The 22,641-nt window shown below is 42.4% G+C and overlaps 1 protein-coding gene across 1 annotated transcript in view; it reads left to right on the top strand.

Annotated features, from left to right (window-relative positions):
* The first annotated feature begins 6 nt into the window (after positions 1–6).
* The window catches only part of ZCCHC24 (zinc finger CCHC-type containing 24), a 202,385-nt gene continuing 179,750 nt past the window's right edge, over positions 7–22,641 (top strand). Inside the window, exon 1 of the mRNA XM_019555700.1 lies at positions 7–266. Coding sequence (XP_019411245.1) covers positions 27–266 — 240 coding nt within the window. The 5' untranslated portion in view covers positions 7–26. The remainder of the gene's footprint in view (positions 267–22,641) is intronic.

Here is a 22,641-nt window from a genome sequence, read left to right as displayed (position 1 = left end):
GCGCGGGGTGCGCGGCGCGGGGCAAGATGAGCCTGCTGTCAGCCATCGACACGAGCGCCGCGTCCGTGTACCAGCCCGCGCAGCTGCTCAACTGGGTCTATCTGTCGCTGCAAGACACGCACCAGGCCAGCGCCTTCGACGCCTTCCGCCCCGAGCCCGCCTCGTCCCAGCACCCCGAGCTCGGCTACGGCAAGGGCGGCGCGGAGCTCGGGTCCTCGCTCAGCTCCAGCTATCTCAACAGCTTCTTCCAGCTGCAGCGCAGCGAGGTACGTGGGGCCGCAGCCCGCCGCGCCATGCTACTCCCCTGCTCCCGCCCCGGGCGTCCCGCGCGAGCCCGGCGGACTTCCCCGTGACGGCCGGGCCGGCTCCGGGCTGCACCGCTCCCCGCAGCCCCCGGGGCGGGCACACTGCCCGCGCGGAGCCTTCGCCCACCCCTGCCCCCTCTCCTCGGCTCTTCGTTTTGCCCGTGGAAAGCGGGGCCGCTCCGCCGCCCTGTGCGGGGAGGCAGAGGCTGAGCCCCGGGCCGCCGCCCTGGGACAGGCTGCGCAGCTCGGGGCCCCGAGGGTTGCAGCCCCCCGCATGGGTCTCCGCGCTGAGGGAACGGGCTGCAGAGCCTGTTCAGCCACAGGCATGGAGAACACAAGTTTGCAACTAAAAGAGGGAGAAGTCGGGGCTGTTTCGTTTAGGAAAGAATTGTGGGAAGAAGCTGGTAAACGGTGGAAGTAACAGCTGGCCGAGAGGCAACATCAGGAATTTGCTCTCTGCTTCTCATGCAACAAGGGGGAGGGAAATGTTCCACATGGAAAGGAAGGAGGGAGACCAGGCCGCGCAGGGAAGGGATGAAGCTGTGGAAATCGCAGCCACAGGAAGTCATTACAGTCAGTGTTACATAAATAGGGAATGGAACCTCACACATTCATACCAAGGACTATGGAAGTGTTGCCCACCTTCTGCTTCAGCCTTTACTTAAGCCTCCTTTTATCTGTTAAAGATCAGGATAAGACCTAATATTAGTGGGATGCAGCCTTCTTAACACCTGCCAACTGTGGCTTCTTGCACCTTCCTCTAGAGCAGTGGTTCTCAACCTTTTCTGTACCAGGACCCATTTGTAAACATCTGTGCCCAGGCCAGACCCAGTGCCCCTCACTCCTGACCCACTGCCCCCAGGCCCTGGCCCTTTAGCTTTTGAGGCAGCGGGGACCCCAAGCAGCCCTTTGGCAGCTGGAACTGTGCCAGCCTGCAAGGGAAAAGCCCTGGTTTCCCACCCTTCTCTCCTTTAAAGGAGAGTCTATTTTTAAAGATTGTTCATGACCCTGTCATACATTCTCGTGCCCCACTTTTGGGTCATGACCCACAAGTTGAGAAACGTTGCTCCATAGCATTTGATACTGCGCGCAGTTGGGAGTTAGTATGGCAGCTCTTATGTACTGAGTTTCAAAACATTCCCAGTTAATTCATTTAAAAACTAAAAGGGGTAGGTTTAAAAGCAATGCTTCCAAGCCTAACCAGTTTTAAAGGGTCCAACATTATTTTATTCTATTAGAGGGGACTACAGCTAAGGAATGTTCTATTAAAAACACCAGTTGATATTTGGCTAAATGTTATGGCAGTTATTGCAGGTGTGACTAGAAAGGACTACTGAACAAACAGAATCAAGCTTTTCTATCAAATCCCTCCCCCTTCATAATAGACTGTTTTGGAAAGTAAAACTTAGTTTCAGGTTGACAGAATCCATTATTTCTCAAAGAAGAGTTACTCAAAAGTCAGTCTAAAGCCCAGCGTGCTTTTTTCCATGTAATGCCTTTCACTTTAAAAAAGGATGCAAAATTCAAAAAATACATTGCAATCTCACAAAGTCATTAGGCAATGAAATTCAAACCCCAGACTGCACCCTTGTCAATACCAAGTCGTATATTTTGTCATTCTGCATTTCACGGTAAACATTCTAATTTCCTGATGATACTAGGAATCCAGCTTTGCCTTTCATGGCTCTACTCATGGCAAAGAGTTGACGTTTGGCTCAATTTCAAACCCATTCCATTCAAAATGGGGGTTTTGCTTGAGTATGAAAAAAGAAAAATGTGTGTGAATGCAGCTATGGGGGCCTATAGTTACCTGAGGAACAGACCCCTTGGAAAAGTTTTTAACTCTCTAGGGTTCCCTCTTTCTCTTCCATTGCATCCTTAATAACCAGGACTTCAGCATTTCCCCACAGAAAGCTGCTCCCCCTTCCTTCTGGGAGACATTTCTTTCTAGTTTTCTCTCTCTCTCTCTTTCCCCCCTCCCCACAAAAAAACCCATCTCTGACTGTTTCACACAGCCTACTCCAAGTTTAGTAAGCCTTTTTCAAATTGCTGCTTCCGTTGCATATTCTGAAACACTCAATAGTAAAATGCCACCCTTGACTATCACTTTTGAGGCTTTTCTGAGACTTACCTGTATTGTATTTCTACTTAGGTGCAACTGGTCTACAGAACACTTCCATGCAACCTTTTCTTACTCCTCGTAAACAACTTCTTAAGGTTACAGCTGGAGTGTCAGCACTACAAAACAGAACAGGTTCAACAGTCAGGAAACAGGGAGCCATTTGATTCTGCATGGAAACTTCATATTTATGGAATAGTCATAAGTTGCCAATTGTTCAAATATGTTTTCCTGCCTCTGATTACAATAATGTCTAGCCAGTAGCTGATTAAGAGGCCCTTAAAAAAATCCATTGCCATTCATTAATAAGTTTCACTTGCTTGGCATCTTTCATTCCAGGACATCAAAGGGCTTTTAGAGATGCTGTGCCCCTCAAGTCAATATACTAGATTCAATATTTTTTCAAGAAGTTGGAAACTTGAATGTCTTTTGGCAGGAGTTACCCATGAGGGTTTCCTCCAATGTCAGATTCTTAATTCTTGACATTCTAACTTCTGTTTATGTCTCCAGTTTCAGATACTGTTCAGGAAATGCTAAATATTTAGACGGTGCAAAAATATTTTGGGAAGCAACAGTGCTATATGGGTTTATTTTTTCACGAAGTAGGCTTACACTACCTTCAGAACACAAATGACTTTGCACAGTTTAACTGTTGACACTTTCCTACATAATGCTTTGGTTGGCATTTTTCTTCCTAGTTTTGTCCTGGGTTGGCATAGCCTGGGGCTAAGCTGTGACAATGATTGACACATAGCTGTGCACAATATTTGGAAAGTGACCTAATGAGAGGCCAAAATAGCAACAGATTGAGAAATGATAGGATCATAGGGAGTAAAATAAGCATGCGTGCAGCATGTTGCTGTGCAGTAGAAAAATTTCCCGAGGAGGTTGCCTGGAAAAGTAGACAGCTCATGAAAAGTTGCTATTAAGTACTTGCAAGTCTGCATGGCAGTGCCTGTGTATGTGACTTGCATGCTGACCAAAGCAACTGGACAGAAAAGAAAAAAAAATTCTAGCATCCACAAAGTGCTCTTGCACTTAACCAAGATTTTTGTGCTGCAGATTTTTCCACTACAATGAATGCCTTCTAAATAAACATGATGAATACAGCTGTTTGGTGCATAAAAGCCCATTGTACCAAGAAAATGGCAATAATAAAAGTTTAAACAGTAAAGTGACAATGAATGTTTTGTTCTATGTGCAAGACTCATTTTTACCAAACAGACCTGTTTTATTAAAGCTTTACTGCAGCATTTACTGTCCAAGATATGACATAAAAGCATTTTATAACATTAAGATGCATTAAACTGGCTATTGTATTGAACTCCACCCTCATTATAACATCAGCTTGATGCCAAGTATCCAAGTTTTGGAGCTAAGTATCCAACTTTTCAGTGATGGGCTGGCTACAAAGGTTTTAATCTATTTGTTACTTGGACCAGTAACTGTGGATTTATGTCTGAGTGGTGAAATTAAAAAATCTGGGATAACAGTGTGATAGTGGTGTAGGATGTTTTTTCCATACTCTCTAGCAACAGACTGCCAACCAAACTGGTGTAGCAGTTGCTTAAGAAATGATATCTACCACTACTGAGTGACATGTAGGAATTACTTTACCACATCACACTTGTTTCATCAGGCTTACCATCCTAACTGCACCAAAGATCAGTGCTTAAACGTGAGTAGGACGTAGGACAAGGTGGCACTTTTAGGGTGCCTGTACATGAGCGTGGAGCCTGTTCTGACACACTAAGTCCAGTGTGTCAGAGCCGACTCAATTAATTGATCTGCTGTAATGTGGGAATTGCCACATTCCAGCAGTTTCCCATGTCGTGTGTATCAGCGTTCCCATGTTTCAAAATGGTGGCAGGGGTGCTTGAACTAAAGCTCAAATGAGCTTTAGTTTAAACACCCCTGCTGCTGTTTTGAAGCATGGGAACGCTGATATGTGAGATGCTGCAGCACTTTCATTAGAGTGGCTCTCAGAGCTGCTCTAATTAGAGCGCTGTTCTTGTGCCCCCTTCCCCCCATCTCCAGGACACATGTTAAAGTGCCCTTAGAGACTAACTGGTTCAAAGAAGTTTTTGTTGACAACGACCTACTTTAAACACTTGAAAAGAAACCTCATGTCTTCACGGTATATGTAGGCCACATGTGCATGATAGATTTGCTTTTGCTTTGACTAGCAGCAGGATTGAAATGGGGGTTATGGTTGGTAAGGACCAGGGTTGTGGTGGGGATTGGAGAGGGCTGCAGTTATATGGTCACTCTCCGTTTTGCTGGTGAGCTCTGGCTGCCTGAAACATGCAGGGGGAGCTCTCCACCACTGCCCCACCTCACTTTCTAACATCCTGGATCTGTTGCTGACCAGCAACGCTCCATTGCTGTGCACAGTCTGCCTTCTAAGATGCAGTGAGTGTCTGTGCTGTGCCATGGATGAGTTATGTAGCACGAAGGCAGGCTAATTGGCTCTGTCATTCAGCAGTGCTGATTAGCCTACCCAGAGTGCCAGGCAGTTTCAGGTACTCTGATTTCTGTGCTGGAATGGCACAGTATGCTTGGAGGTATCTCTGTGCAGCCTTATAAGGTTGCCATGTAGATATGTCCTAAATTACTTGTGCGCTGTCTGTCTGAAGAAGAGGGAATGACTTCCATTAATCTGCACAACAGCCAAAGTGTAGCCCTGAAGCATATAATCTCTTTTCCCTAATTTCAGCATGCAAAGCCACATGTTTTACTGCTTCTACCTGAGTGTCCATTGGTAGGCACTTGCATTCTGGCATCTAGCTCATCCATAAATCATCCACCTAATGGAGATTCAGCTGCTTGATTTCAGAAGCATCTACATTTGAAAGTTTGACCTTAGATTTCCTATCGATACAAACAAAGAACAAAACACAACTCATTCATCACTGTATTTTTCTTGGTAAACACCAAAGAAAATATGTTCTGCACAAATGGAAGTTTTATGGGAAGAAGAAACATGGCAAGCAATAATGTGACAAGAAGTTTAGCAGTGATAGGAGGACAGTAAATCAGACATGAGTTTAGAACATAGCTTGGCAACAGTAAGCATGCATTAGAAAAGCTGAATCTGTAATACAGTTTGCATGGCAAACTCTTCGGAGCAGGAACTTTGTTTTTGTTTTGTGTTCATATACCATGCAGCCTGCATGGACTTGGCATAGTTGCTGTTTTATTGCTAAAGTGGTTCTAGACACCTCATTACCAGGCAGACAGCCAAAGTAAAACAAGTACAATTGTTCTAATAGATTCCATATACCTTATACTTATGTATAGCATAGCTTAGTAAATCAGTGATTAAAGAACTTGTAAGTAACTGACACATAGAAGAAGAGGAATTATTTAAGGTGTTACACCTAAAAAAGTGGATGCAAACAAGAACAGAAGAAGGAAAAAAAAATCAAGGCTGACTATCAAGAACAGATTTCTGGTAGTAAAACATGGTGGAGAAGCCCACTCCTGTATTCCGAGGGCAGTGATGGGACCTACATACATAGAAAGATCTGTCCTTCATTGCTGCTGCCCATGGTAGTGCATTAATAAAGGATGAGCCAAGGAACATTCTTGGAAAGAACGTCCTCTAGTCTAGTGGTGCTCAAGGTTTTGGCCATATACATCTAGACCAGGCCCCATGCCACCACTCTGCATTCAGTCTGATGGGCGGGGCCATGGCCTACAGAGAGCCCTGTGGCCTGAATGATGTAGAGCCAGGGGCCAGATCTAGTCCATTCCCCTGCCAATCTCTCTCATTTGGAGGTTTTCAGGGAGAAAAAAAATGATGAGCGTTTAATATAGCCATAATTATGAGAGTTGAATTATTACAGCCATAGTTGTGACATTTAAAGTTTGGCTCTGGTAACATGAAGACATGTAAAGAAAAGACTTCCTTTTATTGTAATTACTAATTTTGAAGGTGATAGGAAGAGAGGCAAAGAGTTTTCAGAAGACTCCTTAAGTGTTAGGAACGTGGACATTGTCTAGTGGTATAGGCCAGTGGCTCTGACTTCCTGTTCTGGTACAAGAAACCTGCTTAAGTAGGACAGTTTGCCCTTAAGGACAGGGCAACTTGCCCTGACTTGCCATGGAATTTGGCTTGTGCCCTAAAGGATTGAAGTTTTATGATTTGATTTATTTTTAATATTGTTATAGCACTAGGTATTCTAATTAAATACTTAAACTAATATTATCACATCTAATTTCTCCATTCTAAGCTAAGCAAATACAGTTATTGTCATCTTATATCTAAGATTTTTTTAATATCAGCATTGAAATGATATAGTCATAGTTGTGAGAGTTGAATTGATATAGCTGTAGTTGTGAAATTTAAAGATTGGCTGAAGTCATATGAAGGCATACAAATAAAATTACATTTTGCTCAAGAGATATACTGGTTATCCTTGAAGTGAATGCAAGAGTAGCCATTTGAGAAGTGATGCTGTGTTTAGTGCTTTGAATGACAAAACTGGTTTCAATAGAGCTACTCGTGAGTAAGGATTACTTACGTGAATGAAGATAGTAGGTAGCACTATTTTAGGTCTTGGCACTAAACTTCCTTCATTAAAAAGCTTCCCAGAGAAGAGCAATTTCAGCTCTCTGTTGTCCAGCTATCAATCCAAAGTAATTTAGGTGTTCTATAAATAAAAAATAAAGTAATCAAACTGCTACTGTATTAAAAATGATAACATTCCTCACCCCTATTTTCACACATTTCCTTTTTAATTAGAAAGATTTGATAATACTTCCAGCCTAGTGCAAAAATAATAGATATATTTTTAAATCAGAGGTATCACTCAGTTGCATAACATCCTGAGGGAGCTGTCTAACACCTAACAGGATAAGATATCGTATGTGTGTTGTAAAAATTAAGCATATGGTCAGGCCCATAAACCCCAAATTATAATTTAATGAAGTATGATTTAATGATGATGGTCTTTCTAATTCTTGATTGATTTCCTCACTTTCATTTTTCTTACTGTTGTTCATTTGAAGTATGACCCCACTTTACACTTGGTGAGGCAGGCAAAGGCTTAAAAAACCTGAGGCTTAGGGCTCTTATGCCCTTTGGCTCATTTAAGAATAGCATTAGATGTCTGGGGATATAGCTTGTAACCCATAGGTACATTTTGGCCATTTAATGGGATGCAGTCAATTTTGTTTCATGACATCTTTAAAGATTTGAAAAATAGGTCCAGGTGCATCTTTCCCTGTATCTTCTGTGGCTCTTCAAGTACTTATTTTTAACATGTGCTTTTCTCCATTCTGTTGCCATTTGGAAGATCTACATGAACTGGGAAACTGACTGCACAGATTTAAGAGTGGAGCTGACAACACATACAAACTGTTGTCAAATACACAGAGCAGTTCAACTGAAAAGTAATAATTTTTACTTTAATTTCTTTCTGCTCTAAGTCTTGCATCTGTTTTGTTATAACAATCATAGTGGTAGTTAAAACATTTCAGGGAGTAATGTGATATTTAAAGCAACACTGTCAAATTAAAACTCTCTCTTTTTTTTCCTTTAACCACTTTTCATTACTTAACTTTGGCTCCCAATTTTTAATCTAATGCTTGCAGTGTCACTTGTTACTTGAATACCAGCTAAGTCCATAAGCCAGTTAAGCACATAGCATCTATCAGCTACATTGTCTATTTTGTAACTTCTGGTACTTCTAAGGCGCCTAACTGGAGTACTGGATAGAACGATGCTGTCAAAGGGTTAGTAGAAGCCTTGAACATCCTGGCTAGGTACAGACAGTCAGAAAGCCCAAGGCTGAGTTGATTCAGTCTTTGCAGATTAGTCTGATCTGTAAAGATTGAACCAATAAGCAAATGAACAAACATTCACTTGTGATTCAGAAAGTGCAGCCACATGCCTGCAGTGGCTTAAGCCAGAAGATGGGGGGGCGCTAGAGCACAGTGTTCTGTCACCTAGCCAGCATGGGCTGTATGTTTGCTTCCTCTTCCTGCTGCCCCCCAAGGTCTCTGGGATTTGCAGCCCACAGTCGCACCAGCAGGAGTTTGCAGGGTTGCTCATCACTTCCTCTTCCTGTTTCCAGGTGCCTCTGGGATTTGTAGTCTAGTTGCAGCCAGCACTAAGCCAGCAAGGCAGGGTAGCTCTATACATGGGGGAAGATGACTTTAGCCCCCCCTTCCGGCACCAGATCCCAGCCAGGATTTGCTTGGGGGTGGGCAGCCAGTGAGTCCAGTGGGCCAGCCCTTACTGCTCCAGCTAGGGAGCAGAGCGTTGGGACCAGCCCTGCTCTCTGAAGCAGAAAGCCCAGCCCAGGGCTGCAAAGCATGCTGGGATGCTGAGGAACTAATTTAGCTTGAGACAGGAAGGGTTCTGGGACAGAAATTTCATAAACCAGTTTGACCTAAATCAGTTAAGTCTGATACTACATTCAACCAGGTTTATCTTAAAGCAGTTTCAGCCATTTTGAAGCTGGTTTATGTGCACTGAACTTCTGTTCAGTTACAGGTGTAAACCAGTTTATGTGTAACTTCTGTCCCTAGTGGGAGCTAGTCTGTTTCACAGCCACCATTATTTCCAAGGCATAAGCGACTGGTAGGGGGTTCGCAGGGGTGTACGTGCCTCCCCTGACAAGGCCGGTGCCCCCCCCCCCCCCAATGGCCAACACTGATGCCGATGCCCCCACTGGCGGCTTCTGCAGGTGCCCCCTCCAGAATCAGGCGGCACCAGTGACTCATGTTTAAAGGTATCTAACATGAGCCCCAACAATGACTATTAGAAATTTTGCTAGTCAGGTTGGGGTCTACTAACACCACAGCTATGAGGGCTACACACTTAGTCAGCATTACTTACAATGTTGTGTCAGTAATCCTGAAACTGATCAGCTTCTCTCACTTTCAAACTTTTAGGAGCAAGGGCTAATACACAGCACTGACAGTGCACTTCATGAGCATTGATTGTTTATGTATGTTTGGTTGAGTTCATACTCCAAGTGCGTATAGCCTTTTTCAATCCAGGGCAACACACTTCAGAGTATGCTGGAAAGGAAAAGCTCGAAAGGAAAAGATTTGGGTCTCTACCCACTTGCAGCAAATATTAAACAAAAAGCTATGTGGAAGGTTCCATAGCCCATTACCTATCTTTTGAGCCCATTACCTATCTTTTGAGTCGTGGCTTTATTTCCAATTTCTGCATTGCAGTGCAGTCTCTTTGAGGAGGTGTTGGAAGCATAGAGTCCACATCAATTCATTTAAGAAAGAGGGAGACAGAAAAATTATGTCCTTAATTAAAAAATCCTGTAAAGGACTAAGGAGTTTCCTATTTCACTGATTATTTGTAGATGCACCCTTTGGCAAAAAAAGAAAAGCACAAAGTCAGGCTTCCTTGGCCCTATTTGCAGGGAACTTTTACCTGCTTCTCCTACCTTTTCAGTTTTAGTTTTATTCCTGCTGTCCTGATAAACACCCTCTTACAGTCTTATAGGCCCTGACAATTACAAGACATGAAAGTGCTTTTCAGAAGACAGGATAAGCAAATTCTCATGCTGTACATTAGACAGGAAGTGCAAGTGTTGTCCATTGAACAGCGATGTTGACTACACAAAGTAAACAGACTGAAACATACAGTTTGTTTGTAGTCGTGCTCCCCAGGATATATGGCACATAATTTTCAGCTGGAAGTGCGCCATCTATGCTGACAATATTCTCTTCAGTTTGGTTATGTGGAAGTGGAAATGATAGTCAAGGCAGTCAAATTTAAAAGTTAGTTGCAGTATAGTAGAAGTTCATTTTAATGCTACCTAAAAATTATGCATGAGACAGACAAACAGACTCCAACATGGATCTGCCACTAAAATGAATTAAATAGCTGGCTCTCCAATCAGAAAGCACTTTAAAAATATTTTATCCTCATTTTACAGATGGGGAAACTGAGCCACAAGGCTGAAGTGACTTGCCCAAGGTCCCCTCAGCAAACCTGTTGCAGAGCTGGGAATAGAACACAGATGGCCTTTGTCCCAGTCCAGTGCTGTCTTCACTAAGATTTAGCCACTGTTGGAGTTGATTGTACACTGCCTTGGAACTCTCAACAACATAGATTGATCTGATTTTTGCATGTTATCACAGATGCTAGACATTTTTCTTCAGGCTAGGGCAGGATTAGCCAACAGAGGAATCTGAGTGCAGATGTTTTGATATTTGAGGAGAATACGAAGGCCAAATGCTGCCTGCTGTACTCAGGAGAATAACCAATCCCATGAAATACAGCTTGGCTACACACCTGCCCATGAATTGCTGCCCAATCATCCCAGGATTAACTCCATTTAAAAATCTCTGGAAGTTACTCTAGTTGCCAAAGTCTTTCCGCTGTTGGTTCATTCACCTCCACACTCTGGGGGAGGATAGGGCTGTTATGGTTAAGCAATGTTCTAGCTTTCTGCTTGCTTTCCTAATGAAATGAAGAATTTATTTATGTTTTGGTATTTACATCATGGCAACAAAGGAGTCATCCACACTGCGTTCCATGGACATCTAATATCACATCAAAGGCTAAACAACAACATTTGGAAAACTAGCAAGGGTTAGCTGAAGCACAGGTAATTGCAAAACCTATTTCAGCTCCCAGAGGAACAACATGGAACCAATAATTTAGTTAACCTCATTAATAGTTTTGCGGGGGAAAAAAAACGTCCTTCCTGATAGAGAAGATCCCTGCTACAAGGATTTTTAATTTTGACTGTTAAGGGGTTAAGTCCTAAAAGCAAACTGAAATTTTGTATTAAAGTAGTTTCCCAAGTCAGAGCTTCTTATAAACAAAAATAGTGAGGAATGCTTGCACTCATTTTGTCCCATAAATGTTCCTTTATCTTAAAAACCTCTCTCCACTTCCCTTGCCCTCAACCCCTTCCATGCAGCCTGGAAGTTACTGCATGGCAGTAGTAGGATAAAGAATGTAACACACTTAAAATTATTTTGCACACACAATATTGAATGACTATTATCTTCTAGTTACGTAGCACCTGATATTCCAAAGACAAGCCCTTGGTGGTGCAACCATGTGAAGAACTCTCCTTAACTACATTACTAGTGTTATTTCATTGGAGTTTAACCAAGACAATTATTAACATGTCTAACTCCTCTGAAAAGTGATGTGGGATCTTAGGTAATCAAAAGTGGATGTACAACTCAGGATTGAGTAGACCTTTCCTGTCTTAATTTTTATTATTTTGAGAGTGGCTAAAAGGAGGGAAGGGTAGAGAGTAGTGTATAAAAATGTACCAGTTGTTGGGCTGGTTCTTCAGGAGAAAAATGGAAGGAAAAAAAAGGTTTTGCTGTCTCTGACAGGATTAGTACTAAGAAAAGTTTTCTAAAGTTGAAAGTTTATCAGTGCAGTAAGCAGAGATGACATTTGATTTAATATCTCATCATTAAAATGATATAGGCTATTACCTTAGAAGTGCAGGATGATTTCATAAAGTATAGCTCATATGGGTACCTCCTTTTTGTTCTCTCCTGAAACTGAGGCAAGCCAGTGCCGATTCTGGTGTTCTCAAGAGCTTCCTTCTTCCATTTTAAGAGGCCCATAACAAAATGATCATACTAAGTGGAGTGAATGTTTGGTTTAATTTCTTTGAAGTTTCCTTCGCTCAGTTTTATAGCCTCTAGAACTTAGACATTTATTGAAGTTCTTTAAAATTACTGAAATTAAAAAACAAAATTAAAAAAAATTGATATGACATAAGGAGATGACAAAAATAAACGTTTTAATATTTGAGGTCAGCTTTTACTCTTTCAGATGGTACACAGTATTACTAATCTTCTTCTAGCAGAACCCCAAATTGTTAAGATTTCACCTGGTACAGAATTAAGAAGTATGCTATATTTTTTAATCCCCATCATCTGTGGCATCAGGAGACATGACGGTTTTGTATCCTTAGAAAGCAAAGAAAACAAGATTCCCAGTTTTCTAAAGAAATGAACAGTCATTTCTACCCTTACAGGCTTGAGCAATGTCACATTTTAAGACTGTCACTAGTTATCACAGACTTTTTGATACTGATTCAGTCCTAACCCTAACAAGGGGTGCCAGCAGGGCTGGGGAGGGACAATGGGGGGAAGGGGAGGAGTAAGGTGCCCCTCAGTCCCCCCCACAGTCCCATAGAGTTGGAACCAGAAATATCGGAAATCTCTGCTCACCCACCATAGGCCTCCCATTTTTTTCTCTCTCCAGGACCTACTGTGTATAGACAGGAAACTTGTTGTCTGAAAGCCTATAGTCTAGGAACTATGCTTTGCTTTTCTCAGGATTTACTTACTTTCAAGGCATTCCCTAAAATTGAATGGCCCTCATGGCCCACAAAGCTCTGAACTTCCATGACCATCTATGTCCACTCCCTTCAAAGGCCAGAAATCTGTGGCTCTGCCCAACCTTACAAGTGAACTTAAAGGAATGGCATTTTGAGGGAACAAAGAGGCTAGTACTGCATTCTCATCTTACCAGTAAAGTATTTCAGAGAGCTACCAGACTGAGAGAAGTCACTGCTGCCACCTTAACAGCTCTAACTCTTCAAGCACAAAGGGGATGGTTATATGATACTTGGCAAGGTGGTCCCATGTTTTCTCTGACTAAGCTGAGGTACTAGACACATGGTGCACACATTTCTAGGCTGCATAAGACCCAAAGCAGCAAAAACATATCTGTAGTAACTGCAAAATTGTTTTACTGACTGCATCTTAAAAACAGGATGCAAGTCAATAGAAAAAGCTTTTAAAAATAAAGATAAGGTGTAAACATGCACTTCCATCCACCTTCCCGTTAGTTAATTACAACTTAATAGAATAATGGATCAATTCCTTCAACAGATGCAAGCGGAAATAACCAAGATTTAAAGAATCCTTAAAACCCACTTGAAAAAAGGAGACTGTTTAATCATAATCTAAGTATTTGAGGAGGAACATCCAGTAAAAGGCCACTGATATTTTATGACTATCTTTGTATTTGAATCCAAAGTTATCACAAGGTCCAGTTTGGGCTAATGATGTATTGTTACTGCCTCCAGTGGTCACCTGGGGTTTGTCAGTCCCTGTAGAGACAGCTATACTGAACAATCATTACAGAATTTAAGATATAATCAGTACTGTCTCAGATTTGCAGATTAAATAGAACTTTATGGAAGGTTCCACTGCAAATCATATGAGAGCTGAGCAAGAGATACTGGTATGCATTAAGTGCGTCTTAAATAGGCATGCGTCAATTTCTGAGTGTTATTTTTCTTACATTTAGAGTGTCCAAAGATCCATCAAATAAAAGGAAAACTGATTCTTGTTTTTCAAGCTATAGAGCAGATTGAAACAAGATTTCCTGTATGTAAAAGAGACATTAATATCAACAATTGCATTCTGTTAAAGTGCAAGGGTTGAAATGTGTCCTGTTTTTCCATCTCCCCAAACTCTACTCCAAGTACCCCATCTTACCCTCACATCTCTGAGTACCTTTCTGAGATGCCCATAATATCTTTGAATGCCTCACCCATAACATCTTTGTGCCCTTTTTAAGGAGAGTGAGAAGGCGTGATTGAATCAGACTCCTAGCCAGATGACTTAGTTTGCTTCTCCTCCCCCAGCCCTCACTCTAAAAGGTCAGGAAGGTTAGGGGTCCATAATTTGGGGGGAACTCAGCTGCAGCCAATCCAAAGACAGAAGGAGTGTGAGGATGTATAAAAGTAATTTTCAGCATGAATGGTCTCCCTTGTCTCTAATATAGTGCTCATGTGTTACAGCTTCTCTTCAGTATAAGTGGGCAGTTGTTTAGCATTCACTAGATGAAAAGACTCCCTGCAGAGCTTGGTACGAGAATGAGAAAGTTCCTTCAAGACTGGGGGTCTTTGACCGGTGGAACTCTTTATAGGCTTCTTCCCCACCTCCCCTGCACTCCCACCTCTGAAGGCTTTAGTTACACGTAGTGCAAAACATTGATCCTAGCACCAGTGATGAAGTGAGCAGGATTAGGCCCTTAGCTGAAAAGGGCAGGGAGAGCCACTTGAATTTGCAATTCATCCAAAATGCAGTGGAATTTGTCAAAAAAAGAATTTCATGCAATTTTGTAAAAGATGAGCTCTGCATTAGAGTTAGCAGTCTGACCCTTTCCCTCCATGTTCTCCCCATCCCACCCACCCTAGACACATTTCATGGCAGCTGACACATTTATTGCAGTGATAGTACAAAATCCAATGCAGCACTTCAACAGTTTCCAACATCTTGCTATCTGAATTCACTTATCCCACTGGAATAATCTCATGCTTTTTCATATAAAAACACAAGTACATTCATATACCTGGACTGGGAATTATATTTCCCTCAAACTGAAAAACTAAAGTCAAGAAAAAATGACCCACTTTATGGTTCGGCACTGGTGAACAAGACAGCATAAAAAGTTAACCATAATCTGAGGTTAAATGAGGCATTCTTCCATCACCCAATTCAATTTACATCCTTATTTACTTATAGCCTGCTGAGTTTCCAGCACATTCCTCCCTCTTTCACATTCTCTGTTCAAACTGATGGTGCAAGCTGTGGGACAAAGTCAGTCTACCACCCCTCCCTGAGGTTAATGGGATTGGGCTATGGGCACATCTTAACTAGTCTAACTTCATTACATTTACTTTGACTACTCAGTGGCATAAGCAGCAATCAAATGCAAGTTTAATCACATCGTGCAAGACATTGGTGGACTTAGTTTCTGGGGAAAGACATCCTTTAAAACATTAATTTACTGACAGAGAACAATGGGATAATAGTGTTCCCCAACGGAATCAATTTTAAATATATTACACCCACAAGAAAATGCCATCTTCTGCTATACCTGACTGTCTGTGTAGACTATTTCAGGTGAATGACTATGCTTGGCCAAAGGGTTTTGTTGGCTGCTTGTTTGCTTTATTTACTTATTGCTCGGAGAACCCAGCAAAGGGTCATGTATAACTAACAGCAGGACAATTCACGGGCAGTGTTTGCATGGGCAAAATGGCTGCTCTTCCAGGGCCCAGTTCTCAGGCTTGGCAGATTGTAGGCCACAGATTATAACAGCATAGCTGTGGGGGTGTTCTCCACCACAGTTCTGCAGGGACCACTGCTCCCTACCTTCAGGCTTCCAGGATAGTTGGGGGGGGTCTTTAAGATCCCTCCTTAAGACAGTTGTGGGGGACGATCACATCCCACCGTCCATAGTATCACTCAATTATTGGCTACTGCAGCGCTAGTTATCTTGCATCTGGGATGTGCTATTCAGAGGTGTGAATCCTCAGCAGCATCTCTTATAGGGAGCTGTGTTCATGTATGCAGTTTTATAAAGCCTCCCATATGACCATGGCTTCTGGGTCAGCTACAGATAATTAAAATGCAGCGATGACAATAGTGGCTGTGTCATAGAGGAGACTGGATGGTCACCTCTCTGAGGTCACCTGACTCTGGTTGTCTTTCCCGCCTAGTGCAGCAGGGCTGGACCCAATGATCTTGCAAGGTCTCTTCCAGCTCCTTACAGTCTATGAATCTATAAAACAACACAGTTGGTGCCACCAGCCACAAGGAATCTGAGGTGAAGTGACTTTCCATGCACCTCCTTTAAAATGTATCTCCTTCCTTGTTAATTAACAGCTTGATTTCTCAACACATACCCTGTGTACCACCTGATCAGACAGCTTCTTAATTATCTATATCTTTACTCAACTACTACTAAGCAGAATATATCAGCCTTTTTGGCTAAACAGGCCAGAAAGTCCATGGAAATTTTCAAGCAACAGCCACAGAAGTAATTTTATCTCAATATGCAGCTGATCTAAAGAGTGAGAGGGTTGCCTATAAGGCACTGGGCTGGGAATCAGGAGACCTTTACTTTCATAGCTCTGACACTGGCTGGGTTTGTGACATGTGAAAATCACTTCACCATTTCCTCGTTAGCTCTAATTTACTAATGATGTTGTTTGTCCTTCACGGGCGAAGATGACAGCATCTAGTGGTGGGGGGTGAGAAGAGAGAAAAGAAATGAGGAGAAAACAGGGAGGGACAAAAGAAAGGAGGAGGGAAAAAGGAGAAAAGAGAGAGAGGAAAGAGAAAGAAGGGAGTTGGAGGCTAGGTCATGTGGGTATATAGGTGACTTATAAGCCTGATCTTTGCCTTGAACAGTGTGGTGCAGCAGAGGCAGGAAAGAGATGAGGACTAGGTACAAGAGGTTTTTATTTTCCTGGCCACGCATTTCTTCATTGCTTTTGCTGTGCATTGCTGTTTGAAGGCCAGTGCTCCGTTCTGGATTAATGACATTCAGGATGGATGGTCATGAATGATTTGCTCCTATGACTGGGTTGATGCCAAAACTTTAGGGACATCTTTAGGGTGTCGTTATACCACTTCTTTGGTGTGCCACGAGAGCGTACTCCATTTGACAGTTTGCCGTAGAAGATTTTCTTCGGCAGGTGAGTGTCGGGCACTCTTGAAAGGTGGCTTGCCCATCTTAGCTGCGCCAGTTTCAGTAGAGTGTGATTACTTAGGAAAGCTGATGATGATTCTTAATTAATAAAGGACTTTAAAGCCTCCAGGTGAGATGCCATAAAACAAATGATTCATTTTAAGTACATTTTGAAATTTACATGATTTGAAATTGTACATTTTGATTTAGATGCTAGTTTTTAGAATTAAATCACTTGCTTCAAGTTCGTTCAGTCAGTCTATATGTTCTGTTGGTGTGGGCATATTTCCTATGTATTTTAAAGCAGCAATGTTCTGAGTGTTCTGTCAATTACTCTATTTCAAAGAGCAGACACTGAAGACCATGATCATGGAGTGTTCAGACTACATATTACCATTTATCAGAGGGAGACATGACTCTTTATGAAAGGGAAAATATTTCATCTGAAATGAATGAAAGTTGCATGCACTTAATCCAAGGACAGAATCTTGACAACATCTTGTCATTTTAAAACAAAGTTCCTATTTTCATCTATTCAAAACATACTTTACTTGAAAACTGGTATAGAAAAATGGGATAGGTTTGACCTTGTATAAATACTAGAAGCTCAAGTGACAGATTTTAATTAAATGCTCATTACCACAAGTCAGTATATTCTAAAATAGCTACTTTTTTAGTTAACTGAAATTGTTCTATTAGCATATTTACTCAATTCCAAGATAAGGTTTTTAGCACAATGGAAAAAAGGTCTTTGTCTTGAAATTGAGTAGTGGGGGAGAGAAGGGGCAGAGCAAGGTGGCTGTTGCAGTGCTGGCTCTGGCACCAAATTGGAGTAGAGGTCAGAATTGCAGCTACTGCCTGGCACCTTTGCCCCTCTACCCAGCCTGCCACCACCTCTTCTCCCTCACCTACCTTCCACCCCCAGCACTTTGTTTGGCTCTGGTAGGCTCCAGCCTGAAACATGGAGCACTTGCTTGCTTGGGCCCCAGTCAAGCCTTGACAACGTCTGCTGTGGGTAGCTGCAGCTCCAGCAGGGCTCTGGAACTGCTACCACCACTGGTATTGCCAGGTTAGTGCTGCAGCAAGTGTGTGTTCCACGCCCCAGGCTGGTGCTTGCCAGTGCCAGATAGTAAGCGGTGGTGGGGAGATAGCAGTGGGGACAGATGGGTGGGCAGGTATTGGGTAGTAGGCATAGGAGGGCAAGTTGTAGGGATGTGCTAGTGGGGGGCAGGCAATAGGGAGAGTAGATTATTCAGCTTCCCACCTCTGTGCCCCCTTGCCTCTCCACTACCACCAGTGCTTGCTTCCCCATAATTTATATTTTTTCCATGAATAGAAACTAATCATTGGGAGGAGGGGGTCATCTAAAATTCAGAGTTGTCTTGGATTCAGGTAAATATGGTAGCCCTTGTAGAGAAGAAGCATCGTTGGATTCTGGGAGGACAAAAAACTAAATGGTTATTTCATTTACAAAAAGGCATTCACACTGAGACAGTCAAAGAAAATCCAAACTGGTTTACAGGGACTTAAGCATCTTTCAGCTTTTCATTGGAAAATCTCTAAGTAGAATTGTTCTGACTACTGCAACATGCTACTTATAGCTTTGTAGGTATTTGTCATTTGCAGTGTATTAGAATCTCACTATTTCACACAAATGGCAGGGGAAACCACTCAGATGTAGCCATGTAACTTTAGAAGCATTAAATAGTCTCACTGATTTGGTTACCACTTGATAGGTAAATCAGGATCTAGACAGACCAAATAAAGCAAGAGTAACTCATCAAATAATCTGATTATTGCTTTTCAATTGCTTGCTTACATAGGGTGGAATAATTGGTGTACTGGGTTATTTTGTTGAACTGTTAAAAAGTTATGAGACCCCACTAGAGCATCTGTAACACAATCAGGCCTGCATGTCATAAAGTGTGGTCTAGTCAAGTCATATTATGTCTTTTTAGATTTGCTCCTGCACAATACATATTTTCACCCCTTAAATTTCAAATGTGAGTAGTCATCATAATGACATCATGTGCACAGGATATTGTCCAACTGAAATGGACTTAGTTGTCTGTGGCAATGTGCTATTAATCAGTAGGAATATAAGGTAGGGGAACCATGGCATAATAAACCATGTGCGGAGTATAGTGCTAGGAGACAAGAAAAAGGAACTCTTATATAATTTTATCTTTTTTTTCCTCACTTTTAAGCAACATTTGACATATCTAGACAGGCAGCTCACTAGTCCGCTGCACATCCCCATGCTAATCTAGTGCATTTGTAGTCCAGTGTATCAAGTTATGGATACTCTTAATTTGTCCCTTCAGGGGACTAGCTGAGCAATGGAACATCAAGAATTAGTCCTACCTTTCTATTTATAACCTTGGATGCATGGTCAGGTATTTTCCAATATGAGGCAGTATCCACCGCAGAAGGTACAATATGAGGCTTGATGGGGATCATTAGTCGAATGCAGCAAGGCTAATGCTGCATTTCAATTTTGAGGAAGCCATATGAGCAGAGGGAACTGCTTCTGGTAGCATTGTTGAGATGTATGGCTTCTCTCACATGGTTCCTCAATCAGCAGTAGCAGCTTTCAGTAAAACTAACGGTGTAGCCTGGGAACAGAGCTTTGAACTTGACAGCAGTGCAACAGTTTCCCCTAGTTCAGCATCCAATTTCCATTTTCTCTCTCCTACTATATGACCACACTATGCCCAATGGAAACTGAATTTCCACTATTACTGTATAACTTACTGAGAGACCCCTAATTCCCTCAGCACAATCACTTTCTTTAAAAGATCCTGTGCACTTGCACTCTTTCCTCTCTTCCACCGCCCCCCATTTTCCCTCCTCCTTCACTCCCCTAATTTGGCTGTCAGTGTTTAGCTCCAATCATTCTTAAAAGCAGTTCTCTCATGGTTGGGGTGCTAACCATGGAAGTGGATAGAAGGCAACAATTTGGTGGTCTCAGTCTAATTCCCAATAAATAGTTGTCCTTGGCACAAAATGGCAGTCGTTCAAAGATGAACCCATTGCTGCAGAAGCAAGACCAAACTGTGGAAGTCACCTTTTAAGTCAGATTTGAGAGCTATTAATGGAGGAAGAGGAGGAATGCCACCCTGTGCTGAATTTGTGCTTCAAAGTGAGAATTTTCCAGCTGCACAACATTAGTCCAGAACCTTTCTTAGGAGCTACAGAATAAGTACTCTTGTTCAAACAGTTTATTTGGCACACAAATGGTCTTTAGAAGAGAGAGTAGGCCTGGTAATGTGATGATGATCAAAAAATATATGCTGTGAGTTCAGCTGCTTTGTTGCTCTTTCAGCTCATCAGTACTTGGGCAGTACAGATAAACTGCAGTGTGGTAGGTCCATTTCCTCTTGAGTTTTTCTGGCAAAAGTTACAAGCCAAAAGTCCATAAAGTACTTCACATTTTTCCAGATGTTGATTTTTTAATAGATATGGATGGTTTGAAAGATTACATTTTTAAAATAAAGAATCAGTGCAAAAACATGGATTTGGACAAAGTTAATTTCAAACTTCCAATTTGTACTAGGAAATCTAAGTAGTTTAAATCAATTTAATACATTCAAAAGAAAGTTTTACTGAAAGCATGTCCAGTGGTCCAGCCATATTGAAAAAAAATCTAAGGTATCAGGTGGTCCTTGAATCAAACTGAGCTAACAAGTCTGGAGAGATTAATGTTTCACTTAAGCAAAGACTGGGATTTGTTTAAAGGTGTTTGATTTGTTTTCCAAGAAGCCTGTCATTAGCACCTTTACATTTTGCATTCTTTTTGGATTTCAGTCTTGTAAAAGATACTGGATAATCAATTTAAGCATCTGGAAAAGGCAAAAGATATGCAACAAAAGCTAAAGTTTCCCCTCCACTGTCCTTTAATTGACTGTTTTGTCAATTTAGGGATAAATTACATGTATACAGTCTATTTAGGCCACATACAAACATTCAGTTTCTCCTGGGAGAGTTGCTGTTCTACCAAATGAAAAGATTTTCAGGATTGTTGTCCCAGATCAAAAATGGCCGCTCCAAGAGAAAAATAACCCAGGAGCAATTAGGATTAAATTGCTCCTAGGATTCTTCTGAGGGAAATTAATGTCTGTACATGTTCTCTTCTAAAAGAAGTTACAGCACAGGCCTCTAGTATCCTAGAGTGCTTTGCTCCCACCCCTTGGAGACAGTGTGTCACTCAGGATGGACTCTACTGCTCAAGCTTAGTAGGGAGCAGAACACATCCCCTTCACTATGTTCTACTGCAGGGAGATGCAGGCTGACCCTGAGCAGCCAATCAGAGCTGCCCTGTGCATTGCAGACATCTGACTCCAAGTAGATTGAGAAAGCCTGCAGAGCATGCTGAGTTCCAGGCACAGGGGCCCGCTCACTGTGCAGTACCAACATCATAAATTCTCTGCTTCTTAAGGGCTCAGCATTCAAATGTTTGTGCAGGGGAAACAAACCCAAGATAATTCTCTCATATTATTTAAATGTGTGTATGCAACCTGTTATTGGCTCCTGCAGTCAACCCCAAAAAGCAACCCAAAGTGATATTCACTCAGGCCTATTTGGTACACATAGGGACTGTGGGCCTGGGCCCACGTAGAAACTATTAGCACCGCCAGTATTAGAGAGGATAACTATGTACATAACAAAATTTTGGGGCAACTAATGCAAAAAAAGGACCAGAAGTAAGGGTCAAGGGTTAATAATGAGTATCCCCCAAAGGTGGACATCAAGCAAAGCACACCAGCCAGTGCCCACTAGTCCTTGAATGAGTCCAAGAAGCCACTGGACACTGCCCAGTGAAACTCTGCCCAGAGACATGAACAGATGAGGGATGGAAAGAAAACCTCACAGTCAGCAAGGGTCTCCCTGGCCAGGGCTTCCTTCCTGGTCAGACAGATGCCCATCTTAGTTACAGCCAGGAGGAGGCTGACCTGGTCATTCTGGGACTTGGTGTTGCGGGGCTAGGGAGCACATAAGCCAAAAGGTGCAGGGTCTAGTTCCACACAGGAAGAACTGTCTTAGAATCAGAAAACTAGGGTTGGAAGGGACCTCAGGAGGTCATCTGTATGACCCCTACCCGACTAGGACCATCCCCAACTATATCATCCCAGCCAAGGATGTTACAGTGCTTCACTACCTACCTTGTGAGAGAGTTTTTCCTCACTGCCAACTTAAACTTCCCTTGCTGCAACTTGAGACCATTGCTCCTTGTTCTGTTATCTGCCACATTGAGAACAGTCACACTCTATCCTCTTTGGAGCCACCCTTCAGGTACTTGAAGGCTGCTATTAAATCCCCTCTCTGTCTTCCCATCCCCTGACTAAATAAGCCCAGATCTCTCAGCTTCTTCTCATATGTCTTTTGCCCCAGGCACTTAACCATTTTGTTGCCCTCTGCTGGACTCTCAAATGTATCCACATCCCTTCTGTAGTGGGGGTCCCAAAACTGGACACAGTACTCCAGATGTGGCCTCACTAGTGCAGAATAAAGGAGAATAATCACTTCCCTCTATTTGCTGGCAATACTCCTACTATTATGCTGTTAGCCTTCTTTGCAACAAAGGCACACTGTTGCCTCATATTCAGCTTACTTTCCACTGTAACCCCCAGGTCCATTTGTGCTGAGCTGCTGCTTAGCCAGTCAGTCCCCGGCCTATACCCATGCATGGGACCATTCCATCCTCAGTGCAGGACTTGGCACTTATTCTTATCGAACTAATCTTGTGTGAGACTAGTCTGAAAGGA

The sequence above is a fragment of the Crocodylus porosus genome, unplaced genomic scaffold (genome assembly GCF_001723895.1).
Source record: "Crocodylus porosus isolate Cpor-Errol unplaced genomic scaffold, CroPor_comp1, whole genome shotgun sequence".
NCBI lineage: Eukaryota > Metazoa > Chordata > Crocodylia > Crocodylidae > Crocodylus > Crocodylus porosus.
The sequence above is the reverse complement of the archived record's forward strand: the minus strand, read 5'-3'. Positions and strand labels throughout refer to the sequence as shown.